Source organism: Pollicipes pollicipes, unplaced genomic scaffold (assembly GCF_011947565.3).
Source record: "Pollicipes pollicipes isolate AB1234 unplaced genomic scaffold, Ppol_2.1 Scaffold_7261;HRSCAF=8764_pilon_pilon_pilon, whole genome shotgun sequence".
Lineage (NCBI taxonomy): Eukaryota > Metazoa > Arthropoda > Thecostraca > Pollicipedomorpha > Pollicipedidae > Pollicipes > Pollicipes pollicipes.
The window spans coordinates 3,849,059-3,867,083 of record NW_023597054.1 but is presented as its reverse complement, the minus strand read 5'-3'; the positions used below and the strand labels follow the sequence as shown (position 1 = coordinate 3,867,083).

Below are 18,025 nucleotides of genomic sequence, written 5' to 3'. Positions count from 1 at the left end.
CTAATTTTGAACTTGACATTTTACGTGCCGGTGTTGCTGTATAAATTTTCTGGGGTACCTCCCAAACATTCATTGGTATCTTGCTGGAGACGCATGAAAAACAAAAGAAAGTATACCAAAGGCAAACTGCTCTAGCCCAAAGCATAAACACTATTCACAAAGCCGAGAGGGGAATATTTTTGTTCCCTGAGGCAAGGATCAAACAAAGACGTGAAGTCGATTCCCTGTAACCGCACGCAACCATGCAAACGACAAATTGTACAACGCAATCACCTATCCGGAAACCATAAGGAATATCAACTGACGGATTTGCTGATCAAAATAGCCGTGTTGATTTATATTCTGCAAAGTTTCTCAACGACGAGATATGTAATCTCACAGCTTACAAACGTGCTGAGTGCAAACGCTGCTAACGCGAGAGATAGCCTATTTCCACCCATACGCCCACCCCATTGTTACGGCCCTCGTGAGTGCCGGCAACAGATCAGCGCTGCTACGGCTCTCGTGAGTGCCGGCAGCAGATCAACGCTGCTACGGCTCTCGTGAGTGCCGGCAGCAGATCAGCGCTGCTACGGCTCTCGTGAGTGTCGGCAGCAGATCAGCGCTGCTACGGCTCTCGTGAGTGCCGGCAGCAAGTCAGCGCTGCTACGGCTCCCGTGAGTGTCGGCAGCAGATCAGCGCTGCTACGGCTCTCGTGAGTGCCGGCAGCAAGTCAGCGCTGCTACGGCTCTCGTGAGTGTCGGCAGCAGATCAGCGCTGCTACGGCTCTCGTGAGTGTCGGCAGCAGATCAGCGCTGCTACGGCTCTCGTGAGTGTCGGCAGCAGATCAGCGCTGCTACGGCTCTCGTGAGTGCCGGCAGCAGATCAGCGCTGCTACGGCTCTCGGGAGTGTCGACAGCAGATCAGCGCTGCTACGGCTCTCGTGAGTGCCGGCAGCAAGTCAGCGCTGCTACGGCTCTCGTGAGTGTCGGCAGCAGATCAGCGCTGCTACGGCTCTCGTGAGTGTCGACAGCAGATCAGCGCTGTTACGGCTCTCGTGAGTGCCCGCAGCAGATCAGCGCGACGAGGCAGTATCAGCCATTGGACACGCTGGTAGATGCCATTATCATTCGGTGGGACATGCCACAAAAATTGGCTGATGTCGTTGTAATGTGCAGTTTCGTACCATGCAAATTCAAAAAAGCCTGCCGGTCCTAAAAGTTTGCAGAGCATTTGTGAGCCAGCTCACATCCAAAACCAATCAACCTTCCCCCGGTGTATCCCCTTGGACCTCAAGCCGCGGGAGGTCGTAATGGTTCAAAGTCCTTCTGAAATCCAAGGCTGTATATCAACACATATCTAATAAGTCCAAGTCTATATCTAAGCTGAACGCCTTTAAACCAAATTTTAACAGAATTCACCTTACCCCTGTTTTCACTGTTTCATCAACTGAACTACAGTGAGCGTCACAAATACTTGGCTGATCAACTGTAAAGAGGTAAGGCTCAGCACTTTTCTGGGGCACATACTTAACTACTGAAATTAAAGATAATCACTCTTTTATCCTCATTCACCGCCTCATGCTGACTTCACGCCTCGTCCTGCGCGTGTGGGGCAGGCGGCGATCAACGTCGGCCTCGAGCCGAGGAGGTGCCGCCCGAGCGCCCTCACGTGCCCTGGAGGCCGGCTGGAGCCGAGGAGGCGCCGCCCGAGCGCCCTCACGTGCCCTGGAGGCCGGCTGGAGCCGGGGAGGCGCCGCCCGAGCGCCCTCACGTGCCCTGGAGGCCGGCTGGAGCCGAGGAGGCGCCGCCCGAGCGCCCTCACGTGCCCTGGAGGCCGGCTGGAGCCGAGGAGGCGCCGCCCGAGCGCCCTCACGTGCCCTGGAGGCCGGCTGCCTGTGCGGGGTGTCGTCTCGATATGAGGAAGTCTCCCACGATGGCCGCAGCGCTGTGTCACCGCTTACATCTCTCCTTCATTCACGGCCCTGAAGTGGCCAGTGTTGGCCACCAGCCTGTAGTCTCAAGCAAACCGGATCATCTTTCGGTTTACTGAAGTTAAAGCCGAGTTAGTTTCTGTCGTGGAGGCAGCAAGACACATAAAATGCTTTGATAAGATAGTGAATGGGCGTTACGCATCGAAACTAAAAAGGTATAGGACACCTCTTTTTCAGAAAAGCTAGACCGATGCACACTTAGTATCAGGATCTTGACGTGCAGGAACTAAAACATTTTCATGTATGTGAAAATGCCTTAATGTTTATGAATGACAGTTCCGGGTTGAGCACAAATGCAATATTCTGCTACAATGCCGAAGCGGGGCCCGGCAACAGTTGTATGTTCAACAGACAGTACCATTTATGCGATGCATAATATATATATATATATATATATATATATATATATATATATATATATATGTATATATATACATATACATATATATGTATCCACGTATATCAATGTATCTATATATACATATATATATATATATATATATATATATATATATATATATATATATATATATATATATATATATATATATATATATATATATATATATTTATATATTTGTATCCACGTATATCAATATATCCATATATATATATATATATATATATATATATATATATATATATATATATATATATATATATATATATTTATGTATCCACGTATATCAATATATCCATATATACATATATATATATATATAAATTTATTTATTTATATATATTTATATATACGACCACAAAAAAGCAGCAACAAGCTTCTTGGGCGTGTCTTCAATGCTGCATGTCCTACATTTCGCGCTGAGTGTATTGGCTCTGAAAATATGTGTTCCTTCGGTTGCGTGATCCTTCGATATCATAGCAATGCTCACACCGCAAAATCATTAGAGGTAAAACCGCATGCAGTGGTGCTATATTACATGTTTTGTCTTTGTTAAGAATGGTTCCAAGAGCGATATGCTGTCAATACTTATGGTTTGATCCAATCTGAAGTTGCATGTCATAAATGGTACGCAGGGTTCCTGATTATTAGGCTCAGTTTACCAGTCATTCATGGCATGCCTACGGTAATGCACACCATTGGCAAGGTCTCACTGGCGATGGCCGCCCTCACTCCTGCTGCAGCCCGGCGTCTGACTGTCACTTCAAGAAGGGCTCCACTGGCGATGGCCGCCCTCGCTCCGGCCGTGGTCCCAGTAGCAGCACAGCGCACGGTTTCGCGAACGTTGCCCTGTTCGTTGGCCACGTGTGTCACGTGTCTGATGATAGTAGGCTCCATCGCAGAGTCGCCTTCTGCCAACTGCCTGTGCTGGCGTGTTGGACGGCTGCGTGTGTCACGTCAGGACGGCGGGCTAAATGGTGCTGTTTCGTTTGTGCGCGAGGGTGGCCGCTTTATAGGCACAATATGAGTAGTCAAGTGAGTGCTGTTGAGCTGGTACGCACACTATTGGATGGGGAAGAACACAGTCGCACAGACACAGCGGTGTATCATATGGCTCTGATTGACTAGTGTCAGTTCGTTTGATATGACGTTTTGCAGGATCATGGAGGCAAGGGCAGCGCCATGCATTTTCAGTTTGGGAGGCAACCTTTTCCAGGGGCCCCTGGGCAAAATAGGGCTTCCTCTTTGGGGGCCTCCTGGATTCTGTCTTTTTCACTGAAGTGGGGCACGTTTTTCCTAATATTTTGTATTGTATGCACCAATTTCCGTGTGAAAAAGTGTCGACAATAAAAAAGATCCGAGAAGGGGGCTTCCTGATTTCTGCACGGGGTTTCCGATCCAGTAAGAAGCTTCCTCATCTTAAGACAGGGCCTCGTGCTCCATAAAAAGACCTGATGCACAGATGAGCCTCCTAGTCCCGAAATGGATCATTCCAGTTGACAGGGTGGGCTTTTAAACACGGTAGAGGGCCTCATACTAAAAAGTCATCCCGATAGGGAGCAACTGCCTCCTGACACATAAGAGGGACATCCTGGTCTGGAACAAGGCCTCTTTACGTGTAGAGGGTGTCTTCTTATCCAGAAAACGGGAATCTTAGTTCATAATGGTGGTCTCCCGAGCCAGAAAAGGAAACTCATTAACGTAAAAAAGGGGCTTCCGCTCCAAGTCATCTCCGTGTCATGGCACAGCAAGCTCATGTCATGGACTAGGTACATTGTGATGGTTTTTACACTTGTCCGTCCACTGTTGCATACCAGAACAGTTTATTCGCTCTTTTCTGTCGATTTGTTGTGATGTCATCGTATCTCATCGTTGGGAACATGTCACAAAGTTGGATTTGTTTGTTGTGTTTCGGCTTCTGGCATATGGGGAGGTTTGGAATTCGTTTAAGGGTGCATGGTTTGCCATGAGCATATTTACGCATGCTCAGCGTTGTTGTTCAGGACTTTGTCGGGAAAGCTCCATGCATGGAAACAGGAAAACTAGAAAATTCCCAGATTGAGCTTTAAATATTTGGTGACCTGTGATAGCAGGCCATGTCTTTATGTAATATAACTGTTGAATTTTATCAGTCTTGTTGCTTCCTCCTAATAACACTAATACCCAAAAAAACATATATGTATCTGAGTGCTCTACCCTGTCGTAGTTTCGTAGGCTCACAACCAGAGCAGGACTGGGGAGATCGCTGATGAGGGCGTACCCCTGAGCCACTGCCGTGCCGTCCAGGCGCCACCACTCATCAGTGCCCACCGCGTGACATCACTGATGAGGGCGTACTCCTGAGCCACTGCCGTGCCGTCCAGGCGCCACCACTCATCAGTGCCCACCCCGTGACACCACTGATCGGTTCGCCTCACAGGGTGATCTTCAGGGTGGCGGATCTTCGCCGCAGCATCGCACTGGAAAACAGGCTATGGGCTGTTCTGAAATCTGTTGCATGTCCAGTGGCTGGGCAGTGGGAAGGCTGCCCGGGCGTCAGAGCCCAGACGGTACGGCGACACGCGGGTCGCCGTCTCTCCCGGCGGCTGCAGCGGGCTGCGACACTTCAAAGCCACGCCACCACTAGAGGACCACCACCGAGCCACCAGAGGACCACCACCGAGCCACCAGAGGACCACCACCGGACCACTAGAGGACCACCACCGGACCACCGGCGGACAGGCACCGGGTTGCCACTTACCATGGCGATGCCTGATGCCGGGCGCGGAGTGAGGTCTGGAGCGGAGCACACTGCCGAGCCCACTGGCGCGGAGGCCGGGCCGGCTCCAGCAGCTCGACTCGCCGGCGCGGGGCGGCGCCGCGTCGGTCGCCAATCACGCCCCGACCGACCCCGCCGCCCATATACGGCGCGCGTCCGTCATACACGCCGCGCCCTTGTATGCATGCGTGTTTGATGGTGAGGGGGGGCCGGCGAGCGTCCAGCTGCCGGCGGCCGTTCCGGCCCGGGTGACCCCAGGGCGGCGCTGAGGCCGCTCGCTGCGGTGACAGCCGTGTGTGCGGCATTGTTGGAGGGCCTGGCGTGTCGGACGGTCCGGACGGACGAGTGGTGACCGGCGGACCGGAGCGGCTCGCCGGCCGGCCCGCCGACCGTGCGCGAATTCTCCAGCCTCGCTCCCAGCCGCGAACAATGCCGGGAACGCTGCCGGTCAGACGAGTCGCCTGGGAATTCGGACTCCGATGACAGGAGGTCCGTGAAATGTGGGCCAGAAGGCAGGCCTGCAGCACCTGTCTGCAGGTTTTACTCTCAACATTTAGGAACAAACGGGCGCTATTCATAATCCAGCAAAGTGCACTTTTGCGGTACTCTCAAAGCTGGTCAAATTTGAAAAAAAACAACAGCTCGCAGACCCTTTAGAGTTGTGAAAAGATTTACAATAACAAATACCCAATGCGGTAATTCTACCATCTCAAAGACATGGACAGCAGGGTCAATATGACTTGGGACTTGAACGGTGGCCCATTGTGGTTTTAAACTCATCTTTACATCGACAGTTGCAGCACATCGATAACTACCGAAAGCGCTGCCTTCTTAGCAAAGAGTAAGGGATTTGTGTCCTCTCGAACTCCGCTTTCTTTACGCTGTCGCACCGCCGCATCGCGTCGCTGTGCCGCAATACACCAAATGAGATACTGTGCCGCAGCACTCCAAGGCCATGCGGGACGCCGTCCAGGCCGCCTTGCGGTAGTAAATTCAACATTTTTTACCACGATCCGATTTTTACCTTGAACCGTCCCAACTCACTTAAGCATATATTCATTTCCAACATATCTTAGTTTTCAACTTCAACATCTCTATGAATGCCTGTCACATACGCTCAGAACATTGAGCTACCCGCTTTGACACTGTCCATCTTTTTGTTAGTTTCCATGACCCTTGAGCCGATTGGAGATTATTCCGTTGCAACATGCGCATTGCACTCATATGAAATTGAATGGCAAACGCTTCACTGCGAGAAGACCCTTTTTATCTTCCTTCTTCTTTCAAGTCTTTCTAACAAAAACATATTGTTTATGATCATATTTCGTTATTTTCTGTGAAGCACCAGCGAGTGCGGATTTTTTCAGCGCTAGAGGATAGCTCTTTGCGCAGCTGGCACAAAAAACCAGGTATCACCAGTTCCTTTATGATGAGCCCCACTGATTATGATGCTCTGCTTATGTTTGGTATTGATTTCGTCGTACCCTAGGCGACTCAACCAAAAAAATCCCAATCGCAATCACAATTATAACAAATGAAATGAGCGGAAAGCACGGATAGCTTGCGTACTCCCTTAAAGTTAAAGACTTAGAAGGGCCACCAACTAATGCAAATGCTCCGGGAGTAGATCTGAGGGTCCGGGAACCAAGTTCACTTCATGATATGTGTTTGTCTACGGATTTACGCCCTGTAACTTCTTGAAGGGTGGTTTCTAATTTCAGTCCTATATAACATTTATCCAATAATCCGTTACAAGCACATGCAGGCTGGCTTCGCTAAGGACTTCTTGTAAGCGCATGGAAAGTCCCATTCCCAAGCTGTGTGGACGAATTGAAGCTGTATGGACGAACCATCCTAAGCTGTATGGACGAACTGTGTTGGCGTTCTGGATGCATTTCATGTATTCATGCATTCATGGGTGCATTTCTGGATGCGTTTCACATCACTGCTTGGATTTCCTGGCCGATCCGATCTCTGACTGCCGAGCCGTCTGAAGAGAACCAGGTATGACGTGCTGACCAGCAGGGGTGTGGGCCAGGAGAAACATCATCAAATTCGCCGTCTTCGGGCCAGCTTTTTTTGACAAGAACAAACTGTAAATTGGTAACAACCTTGACGAAAATCGGTGGGCCATCCCTCGCCCCTCCCTCCCCCCCCCCCTTTACATGCTTGTAAGTGCGGGAAGGGGCTGTTGCAGATCTCTGAAGAACTCTATTTTTTATGTTTAAAGAAGCAGTCCTAAGTCTGTGGAGACGACGATATCTAGAACCTGAGATAAACGCTGTCACAACGCTTACCGATTGCGAGTCTGCTCATTATAGATTAATTGTATAATCCTTAAGCATGCGGAGGATCTCTGGCCTGACTGAAAACATTGCAATGAGAGCACGTATGGTCAACTGCATGCCAATGAATTTATTTTAAACATAAGAAACAAGCCAACATATGCAGCGGACGCTCGGCCTCAAACCATCTATGGGCTATCAGATGTTGTCCCTTTTCTCCAAACACAGCTTCAAATGCACGTAACCTTACACCCACCCCAGCATTGCTGGTCACTGTCATCCGAGGGATAGCATGGCATATCAAAACGTCTTTTTAAAATATGACATGAAGACACCTTTTGCCATGAAACCGACCAGGACGTTGATAAACAGCATGACTAAGGGCTGACATTCAGTTAAAGCTAGCGGACGCCACAAAATTATGCTGTGATGGTGAAAAAACGCCGCGTACGCTTTACGCAACGATTGACACTAAAGGCTAGGAACCAGTGGTTGTGTTTAGTGCTGGCTTTAAATTTCTGATCTAAACCACTTACCGATGTGGGGTCTCGGCACAATCTCGGCTTGTTAAAAGAAGCTCAGTCCGAAAGACAGTGTTTAATTCAGAATTTATGGCGCTGCCGTGCCACTTCCACACATGTCCGCCCGAGGGCGTGTCAAGCCTAGGTAAGTGGCGCCTTCAAGATGGTCGTTGAGACGAATCTTGACTGGCCCCTTGCTCTCACCAACGTAGAACATGACTCACCCTTTCGTTTCGTAAAGCCTCATGTGATTTTGTACAATACGTATTTTTGACAGAATTTACCAGCTAGACCACAGCCGCAAGTATGACAGTGTTGACGGTTGGATTGTCAGGGCGGCTTTGTTAAACTGGCCAGACCTGGGCTTGTTTGAGGGTTTGACTCAAGCCACTATGATACGTGCTTTAGCCCTCCTGATTATTCCGCTTGCCCGCATAATGGCCGTTTTATTAACACATGGGAGGCATATACACCAGTTGGTGAAGTGAAGGAGAACACCCCGAACGTCTCTGGATGTTTTTTAAGAAATATTTGGACTTGATGACGACGAGATTCACGCCTTTTTAATCAATCGGTCACGCGTCCGAGGCTGCTGTCAGTGGCCGGCTTGTCTGACGACAGCTGGACCGAAACGTGCTATCTCTGAATGGGGGGACAGCTAAAAGTTCAGTGATGTTCCGTCCTGAGGGTGTTCAGTGATCAAAGTATCAAGAAACGATACGCGTCCTGTCCCATGCGTGTGGTCGATGGTCAGTCGGACGGCGGGATTCGGTGGGAATTATCCTGTTCAGGACATGTGTTGGCTTTTCTATGCCATGTTTCCATACCCCAGAATATCATCAATGAAACAGAACGAGGGGAGTGAGATATTAATTTCAGATTCCATTTAAATTCCGTTTTCAATCCATGCATGAATGTTACAGTCGCAGGTGGGGTTAACCTTTTACCCCATGCAACTCAGGAAATTTGTCTGTGAATGTCTAAACCGAAACAGGACATGATGGCGAGTCAGGACATGGATTAAGAGGGTGCGTAAGCCACTGAACAAAGTGCCAAATAACCCTAATTCTAGCCAGATTCTGCCTCAACTAAGCTTGTCACCACGTCAAAGTCTCTCGCTTTCGTAGGATGTTTGTGATTAAACCATGTCTCTCGAAGACAGTGACCAGCAGTGTTGAGGTGAGTGTAAGGTTGTGTGCATTTTGGAACTGTGCTTTGAGGAAAGACGAAAAAGCTTACAACCCATGCATGGCCTAGGGCAGAAAGCTCCTTGCGCACTTGGCTTGTATTTTATATTCAACACGAACTAATTGACATGCAGTTGATCATACGTATTCTCATTACAATGGCACGAGTCTTTTGAGTAACACAACTGTTAGCAAGATTTCCCTCGCTCGAGGTGTGTGGTTTCTCACTGTTAGCAGGATTTCCCTCGCCCGAGGTGTGTGGTTTCTCACTGTTAGCAAGATTTCCCTCGCCTGAGGGTGTGTGGTTTCTCACTGTTAGCAGGATTTCCCTCGCCCGAGGTGTGTGGTTTCTCCATCATTTGTCAGAGCGATGCATGCAATCGTTACCGAAGCTCACCTTTTTTCGCCGCCAGCGAGTGAATGAATCCGGGACGATTGACTCCTGCCGGCAGTCGGCAGCAAACGACGCATGTATGTTGGTGGTTTTACTTGAAACACTCGCTGGCGGTGACCGAGGGATCAACTGGCGTCATTGTAACGACGGCAAAACGGAGAAATAGCAACACTTTAGGAAATAGTGCCCCAAGCTCATGTTTGGACGGGATAGTGCTAAGCGACCAATAAATTGTTGGTAAATACAGGCCTCTGAACCGGTGCATGCGATGATGTAACTTTTGCCGGCGGGGGGAGGGGGGGGGGGCTGCCTACAGTATCGATGGCAGCGTGTTACATTCGGCACCGTTTTCCGAAATACCAAAATTCCCCTCTTGCCCAGCGATTCTGGGACAACTGCACCGGTCGCACAAACCCATGCTGGCCACATGAATTGCAGACGGTGCGTTGGTCGATGCTTTTAGATTTACAATTCCGCTCCCTTCGGCTGCACGAATTTGGTATGAAACGTGAAAAGATTTCAAAATAGGACGGATTCATCTTGACCGCTTCTGTGCACACGAACAGTGGCACGTGTGACTGCAGGCCGAGCACCACAACGTTGCCTGTCAATCCTCCGCCGAGGTGGGCCAATGGCCTGTCGCTCCAATCCCACTAACAGATATGGGCACGGTTTCCAATGGCTGCTCGACTGTTTCGCGCTGTACACATTTGCCCAAGGCCATCCAACGCGACAATTTGTATCTTGCAGCACATGCCACGCGCTGCCCGTCAGCTTCTCCGGGTGAAGCTCAACGCTGCGCGTTGCCCCGTGCGCACGTGTGCCTACTAAGCTTCACTATCTAGCGACCCGACATCCGGCCCGGGCATGACGCAACGCTAAATGGGACAGGCAGACAAACAAACGGACTGACAGACGGACAGATAGACGGGCAGGCAGACAGACTGACAGGCAGAAAGATAGAAAGACTGACAGACAGACTGACAGACAAACAGACTGATAGACTGGCAGGCACACAGTCACAAGGAAATCGTTTACAAAGAACGCACGAGGCTACTCACATTGAACATTGCAGCTTGAAAAGCAGAATGACCCGGCTCAGGGCGGCGCCGGTCTCAGACTGACCCGGCTCAGGGCCGCACCGGTCTCAGACTGACCTGGCTCAGGGCCGCGCCGGTCTCAGACTGACCCGGCTCAGGGCGGCGCCGGTCTCAGACTGACCGGGCTCAGGCCGCACCGGTCTCAGACTGACCCAGCTCAGGGCCGCACCGGTCTCAGACTGACCCGGCTCAGGGCCGCACCGGTCTCAGACTGACCCGGCTCAGGGCCGCACCGGTCTCAGACTGACCCGGCTCAGGGCCGCACCGGTCTCAGACTGACCCAGCTCAGGGCCGCACCGGTCTCAGACTGAACCCGGCTCGGGGCCTCGCCGGTCTCAGAACCGACCCGGCTCAGGGCTGCACCTGGGTCTCAGACTGACCCGGGCTCAGGGCTGCACCGGTCTCAGACTGACCCCGGCTCAGGGCCGCACCGGTCTCAGACACCCGGCTCAGGGCCCGCACCTGTCTCAGACTGACCCGGCTCAGGGCCGCACCGGTCTCAGACTGACCCGGCTCAGGGGCCGCACCGGTCTCAGACTGACCGGGCTCAGGGCCGCACCGGTCTCAGACTGACCGGGCTCAGGCCGCACCGGTCTCAGACTGACCCCAGCTCAGGGCCGCACCCGGTCTCAGACCAACGCGGCTCAGGGCTGCACCGGTCTCAGACTGACCCGGCTCAGGGCTGCACCGGTCTCAGACTGACACCGGCTCAGGGCTGCACCGGCTCTCAGACTGACCCGGCTCAGGGCCGTACCGGTCTCAGACTGACCCGGCTCAGGGCCGCACCGGTCTCAGACTGACCCGGCTCAGGGCTGCACCGGTCTCAGACTGACCCGGCTCAGGCTGCACCGGTCTCAGACTGACCCGGCTCAGGGCTGCACCGGTCTCAGACTGACCCCGGCTCAGGGCCGTACCGGTCCAGACTGACCCGGCTCAGGGCCGAATCCTGGCTGGGGGCGGGCCAAAGCGTAACAGCCGCACGGATCAGTTGACCGACCGACCCCTAGCACCCGGTCGAGCCTCTCACCAGGTAAAGTCCGGATAAATTGCAATTCAGAAGGTGACGTCATGGTGATACATATCCCCATGCTAGCTTATCCGTTTTTTCTCCCGGAGGCTTTGCTCAGAATGACGGTAGGCTAACTTACAGTATAGTTTCTTTGACGCATTAGGATACGGCCTAATGATTTTGTAGGATTATACCCTCAGCAAAACGATGTACCAGGGCTGACGCTGGCGGTAGCTCTTGCCTTAGACCCAGCATCAGAAACTATTATCCGGTACCGCTGCGCCACAGCAAAATGGAACCATTTGATATGCTAAAGACAGTGGTATTAGCATTATTTCTCGGAGAAAAACCAGGGAGAAGTAGAGATATAGTTGGACTGACAGTTTCGGGCAAACATGCCCTCAGGTCGAACTAAAAGCAGAACGTATCTTGCTATTGTTTCACTTCTGCTATTGTTTCGATGAAGGCATATTGCCAAAATATCAACCAGCTATATCTCCATTCTCCTGGCTTTTTATCAGAAGAACAAGGCTAATATTACTATATTATATATGTGACTAATGTTCCTCGCTAATGCACTGAAAAACATACGATATTCAATATGCTCCTTGCTGGACCATGCTGCACGGACACGCAACATCGATGAACTGTCGAATACCGACATCTAATGTCCGGTCAGATAACTTACACGGCTTATATTACCAAATGAATATGTTACTGGCGTCATTCTGCTTGCTGATAGCCCAAAAAATGATTTATTTCCATTTTGTAGCATTATCAGCAATTTCGTCCTAGCACCACCCTGTGGGATTTCCCATCTGACTGGCCCGACTAGACAGATCTAACAAAAAAAGTATCTGTTCCTGCTCGATTTGTCCGAGTTGGCAAGTTGGCGTTTCGTCGACGCTGAGTGATATTTAGGCCCGGGGATATAAATTGGCTGTCATTCTGGTATTCAGCACCCAGTGAACCACTATTTCGGTTACATCACGTTGGTAATTTTTCATATCATGTTTTGGCCGTCGGCCAAGCCCCGCAAGTGCCGGTGTCAACCATGACGTCACCAGCCGGTTGACGGAGAGTCGGCGGTGTTTACAGAATCGGCCGCAGGTGACCGAGCACCGGCGTCGGGACGGTTCGCGGCGGTGCGGCCCGACCTGCGATCTGGGCCAGGGCGACGTGCCAGCCTCCCTGCCCGTATGGCACCACGGACGCGCTGCGACCGGCTGTCAGCCGGGCTCCGCCGACTCTGGAATAGGCCGACGCGCCGAAGCCTCACCGTCTGTATCACCGATGACCTTGGGCGTTGGCAAGGTCATCAGTCCGGCTCAGTGGTCTGGATCCAGAGGCGCAAAAGCAGAACAAGCATGAATTTACTGTTTTTTTTTTAAAGTGCGTGTCTCCTATATCCGTTAGCACTATATGACGGGGGATGAAGAGACATCAGACCACCGTCGGGGAAAAAAAAGAGCCCCAATCAATGCTGTGGATCTTCAACTATTTGTTGAGCTTTTCGACACTGTTTACCTCACGGTCGTGAAGTTATTGCAACGATATTGGCAAGAATACAATGGAAGCCAAGATTAAAGCTGTTTCGGCTTTAACGGTCAACATTTTTCACTGAGCCCGTGCATGGGCTCTATTCCATGCATGGGTTCATGAATACTATGTGCCACTGTCATTGCGCAAAATAAAGGTTCCACACCAAAGCAACTCGCGTTTTCCTTCAATTTAAACATCTTTGGGAGAGATCTCCAATGGCATTTCCAATCAGCAAACTCAAATATTAAAGCCCAAGTTGAGCACACAAATTGAGGTTTAAAATCACGGCCGGTGTTTATAATCGAGCTACCGACAACCAGTGCGATGTATATATATATATATATATATATATATATATATATATATATAATATATATGATTTGCTGACTAGTGCAAATCACCCATCGAAAATGCTTGATACCAAATGCTCCTACTCGAGCGTTTTGATGCGAGGTCATCACTTATGAAATATCCCAGGCCTTGAGTTCTCTTTATTTGACAAAATATTCATTTGAGTGACTCTTTGGGCTGCCAGGGTGCTACCGTAAAACTGTTGCATGTCATAGGACAACACGATTCCGACATTGTTTACTTTACAAGTCCGTCCTAAAAATTGAGAGTTAGCCGTGTGTCGTGTGTCGCCGTCAACGCCGACTAGCCAGAAAGCAAAGGCCCTTCGTAATCTCAACAAACGGTTGTCCTAAAACTGTGCTGATCATGCAAGGGACCGTACCATTCTATTGAGGACCGCACCATCTAATGAGGCGGGCGTAACCGCCATTGGGCTTCCGTATGTTGGAGGTCCTCCGAAAACCTTCCTTGTGTTCTCTTGCCTTCGGCCATCTCAACGAAAACGTTTTGATGTGTGGTTGTAGGAAATGATAAACAAGGTGTTTTTCGGTGGAACCATTGCGTCCTACGCTATCCCCGGTGCCTGAAGCTCACATTCGCTATTGGAAGGGCACTGACCCATGCAGCACCCCCTTCATGTACGGCCTGTTTGTCCGCAGCTCTGTTTTCATCCCTACCGGAGCGTTTGAGGCCGCTCTGCTAGACTCCCTCGTGTCCCAGCCAGCCACCGATCAGCGGCGTTGGCAGGGCCGGCCGGTCGCCGCGAGTCATCGCGCCATCTCACGTCTCAGTCGCGCCGCCACACGCCTCAGTCGCGCAGAAATAGCCGGCAGAAATAGGCCGGCGGACAGGTGGGCCGGTGGCAGGGCGTCCTGCAGCGGCCGGCGGCGATCCGAGAACCGTATCGGGGCCGACGACAACGTCAGCGCGCCGGTGGGTCACCTTCCGCGGGGCTCCAGCGGCCAAACAACCCACCGACCCCGCAGGAGGGAACCAGCGCCTCCGGGTCACCTTCCGCGGGGCTCCAGCGGCCAAACAACCCACCGACTCTGCAAGAGGCAACCAGCGCCTCCGGGTCACCTTCCGCGGGGCTCCAGCGGCCAAACAACCCACCGACCCCGCAGGAGCAACCAGCGCGGAAAAACATACGAATAAAACAAAAGCTTGTTTGTTTTGTAAACACTTGTTAAGTGTCATGCCACCGTGCATGTGCATGACAGCTCCGATGGCCAAAGCTGATTCCGTTTTGATTTTCCAATGTCACTCCCTCATGCCAGCAAGACCTCAACATTTCACTCCCTCATGCTAGCAAGACATTAAGATTTCATTCCCTCATGCTAGCAAGACCTCAACATCTACCGTTGTAATCATGCACACACACACACACACACACACACATATATTTATATATATATATATATATATATATATTGCCTTCTCCATTCCTCTCCCCTTACCTTATGCCTTACTCCTCTGCCCTGGTTTCAAACATGGCAGGCAAGCTTCCCGGCGCGGGCCTCACCCAGCCGCCGGAGGTAGCGGCGAAGAACCCTATTCGGGACGGGACCCGGGATCGAAAGCAGGGAACTTTACACGCGAAACAGTCATCTTTTTTTCTAAAACACTTCCGAGAAATCGATGACACGTATCGTGTAGCCTGCAACAGTTAACATCGCGACACAGGGTGTGATGGTTTGCATGCGCGTCAGTTTCATGTCTGTAGTACGAGAACAAAAAACAAAAATGCATTAGTTGTAGGTGCATTTGCAGGTGCACACTGTGTCTCGAGTTCTAGTCACTGCCACCAATAAAAAGACAACTCCGACTGATAAACTGTGTGATTTTCCTACAGCCCAACTAGAACCAATCAGTTAACTTTCGCGTGGGTACACATCGATGCCCATGTATTTACCATCATTGACAGCACGGACTGTTGCTGGCATACTGTTTTTTTATTTTGTTTTTGTGTTGTTGAAAATAACATCCGAACGGGCTCCATAAATCATATGGTGCCAAGCGACTATTTATGCGGACTAATTTGACAATGCCGCCACATTGCACTGCTGACGACAGGCAACATTGGAGGAAAGACAATCAGGTGGAGCAACAAAATGACGTGCACATCGAAATCCATATTGTTTTTGCATTCCAGCAATCAGCTTGATCCTCCAGGCCCCCTCCAAGCAGAAGTGCCTCTTGCAATCACCGTACACTAGTCAAGGCCAGCCTTCACCGTGCTGGCCGCTTTTCGGAAAGGTTTCTGCGCTGTTGGGCGTTGACCAGCGCCCCCCCCCCCCCCACCTGACATCCGCGCGCTGTCGCCAGACGGCTCTTATCGGGGCGGTCCACTTCCGACCGCACTGCTGACGGGGCGGCATCTGGCGACAGCAGAAATGAACGAGAATTTCACGTGTCGAACGAGATGCACGAGCCGTGACAAGTGACTAGATAAATGGGCGATGAAATAGAGGGGAGGGGAGAGACGGGGAGGATGAAAAATGGCCAGCATAGGGAGGAGCGATGGGGGCGGGCAGGGTGGGAGAGAGCCTGACAAATCAAAATTAATGCCGGGGAGAAAATACGGCAGTCATGGACTTGACTTTATAACCATATACATATATATATATATATATATATATATATATATATATATATATATATATATATATGTATGTATATATACGGTGTGGTGTAAGGTCTAGTCCACACGGCTGCTGGTGTGGTGTAAGGTCTAACCCACACGGCCGCTGGTGTGGTGTAAGGTCTAACCCTCACAGCTGCTGGTGTGGTGTAAGGTCTAGCCCACACGGCTGCTGGTGTCTTGCAAATGGCGTGTCCGGCCGCTCTGCGTGCCGACGGAGTCCTGTATGACCAGCTTCCAGGCTACAATGCATGCGTGAAAGACGTCAATCTAAACGGCAGGCAGTTTTCAACAATGATTGCGAGATAGGGCGTTCTTGGGTTATTTTTAGTATCTTTACTTGCGCTTTTAAAATTAGCATATCAAGTGAAACACACTGCATAGAGGCTCAATAAAAAAACAAACCTTGCATCTGGGAACAAATAGCTAGTCATGTTCCGTCATAGCATGATGCGGAGGTACTGTCTCGTTATGTTCTCCTGATGTGATGACGTGTTCTCCACGTCACTGTGAACAGTTTTTATCTATAAAGCGTCAGCCTGCATGCTTTCTTGTGTAATAGATACTCATCAACTTCATAAACTGACCAACCTTAAGCTACCAAATTTGCTTTAAGAATACAATAGATTACAACAGATTAGGTGAAAGAATATGATAGAGGGTGCATTTTGAAGCATTCTCGTCAACTAGATGTTTATGCTTGCCAGAAGTGTGACATGCAGATCCTTTTTGACCTCCATACACGGCTTTTATATCCCTCCGTAACATGGCATCTCGGCTGCATGCAAGAAAGTAAAGGTGCAATCGTCTGTCGCTACTCTCACCGCCACATGCGATGATTTGTGGCCGTTCGGTTATCACCCACAAACACATGCCTTTTGTAGCCGCCCAGAAATGTCTTTTAGAGGCTTCCTTCCATAGGATGTCATGGCCAATTGGCCTCTTCCTCCGCTGTCCCCGTGCAATCATCCAGGGATGCTCAGCCACAGGTGGTGTGATTGCTCGGAGGTTCTACATCACGGACTCTGTGCACCAGTCCAGGGCCTCCCCGTCATGGGCTCTGTATGATGGTTCAGAGTCCCCTCCACAGATTCTGTGACTGTCCGGAGGCTTTCATCATTCATCTCTGTGTGGCCGTTCATGGGTTTCCTCCATGGTGTCCCTGAGACTGATCAGATGCTCTCCTTCACAAACTCTGAGTGGCCGCTCTCGGTTTCTCGTTCACGAGATTTGCGCAATCGTCTAGAGGCACTTCCCCGCGCGTTCTTGATGGTCACTCAAGGGTCTTCACGGGCTCTTTGCGACTATTCAGAGGTTCTCTGTCACGGCCTCTTTGCGCTATGCTGCAATCTGTTCGCTATTTACTGCTATATAACGTCCCCAACGGGCTCTCTTTGGTTGGTCAGATGTCCTCCGGCACGAACCACGTGTCTCGATTCAGCTGCGGCTGCCCGGTGTCCTCCGACACGAGCCGCGTGTGTCGCTTCAGCTGCGGCTGCCCGGTGTCCTCCGACACGAGCCGCGTGTGTCGCTTCAGCTGCGGCTGCCCGGTATCCTCCGACACGAGCCGCGTGTGTCGCTTCAGCTGCGGCCGCCGGACGTTTTCCGTCGCGGCTGTACCTGTGTTCATCCTTCAGCGCTGTCGGTGGGCGGCTGTGCCAGCGGCGCCGGCTGGCAGCTGACGCTGCCCGGGTGGCCTCTGCTATGCGACCGCCGCTCGGGCCGCACCTGAGTCTCGCTCCAATGGTCACGCGCTGTATTGATGGTGACAAGCGGCGTGCCACGGGCGACACCGTGAAGCGCCGAGACGTCTGGCGCCGCGCCAGAGCGCCAGTATTCCGCAGAACATAAGGCATTCCTCGGTC

General features: G+C 51.0%; 1 protein-coding gene across 2 annotated transcripts in view; it reads right to left on the bottom strand.

Annotated features, from left to right (window-relative positions):
* Window positions 1-18,025, bottom strand: part of LOC119112939 (myosin regulatory light chain 2) — a 28,415-nt gene that overhangs the window by 4,417 nt on the left and 5,973 nt on the right. The window contains exon 1 of one of the 2 annotated variants that reach the window (XM_037237244.1): window positions 5,113-5,142. The exons of the other annotated variant lie outside the window; for it this stretch is intronic. Coding sequence (XP_037093139.1) covers window positions 5,113-5,115 — 3 coding nt within the window. The 5' untranslated portion in view covers window positions 5,116-5,142. Of the gene's footprint in view, window positions 1-5,112; window positions 5,143-18,025 lie in introns of those variants that run through there. 2 annotated transcript variants of the gene reach the window in all.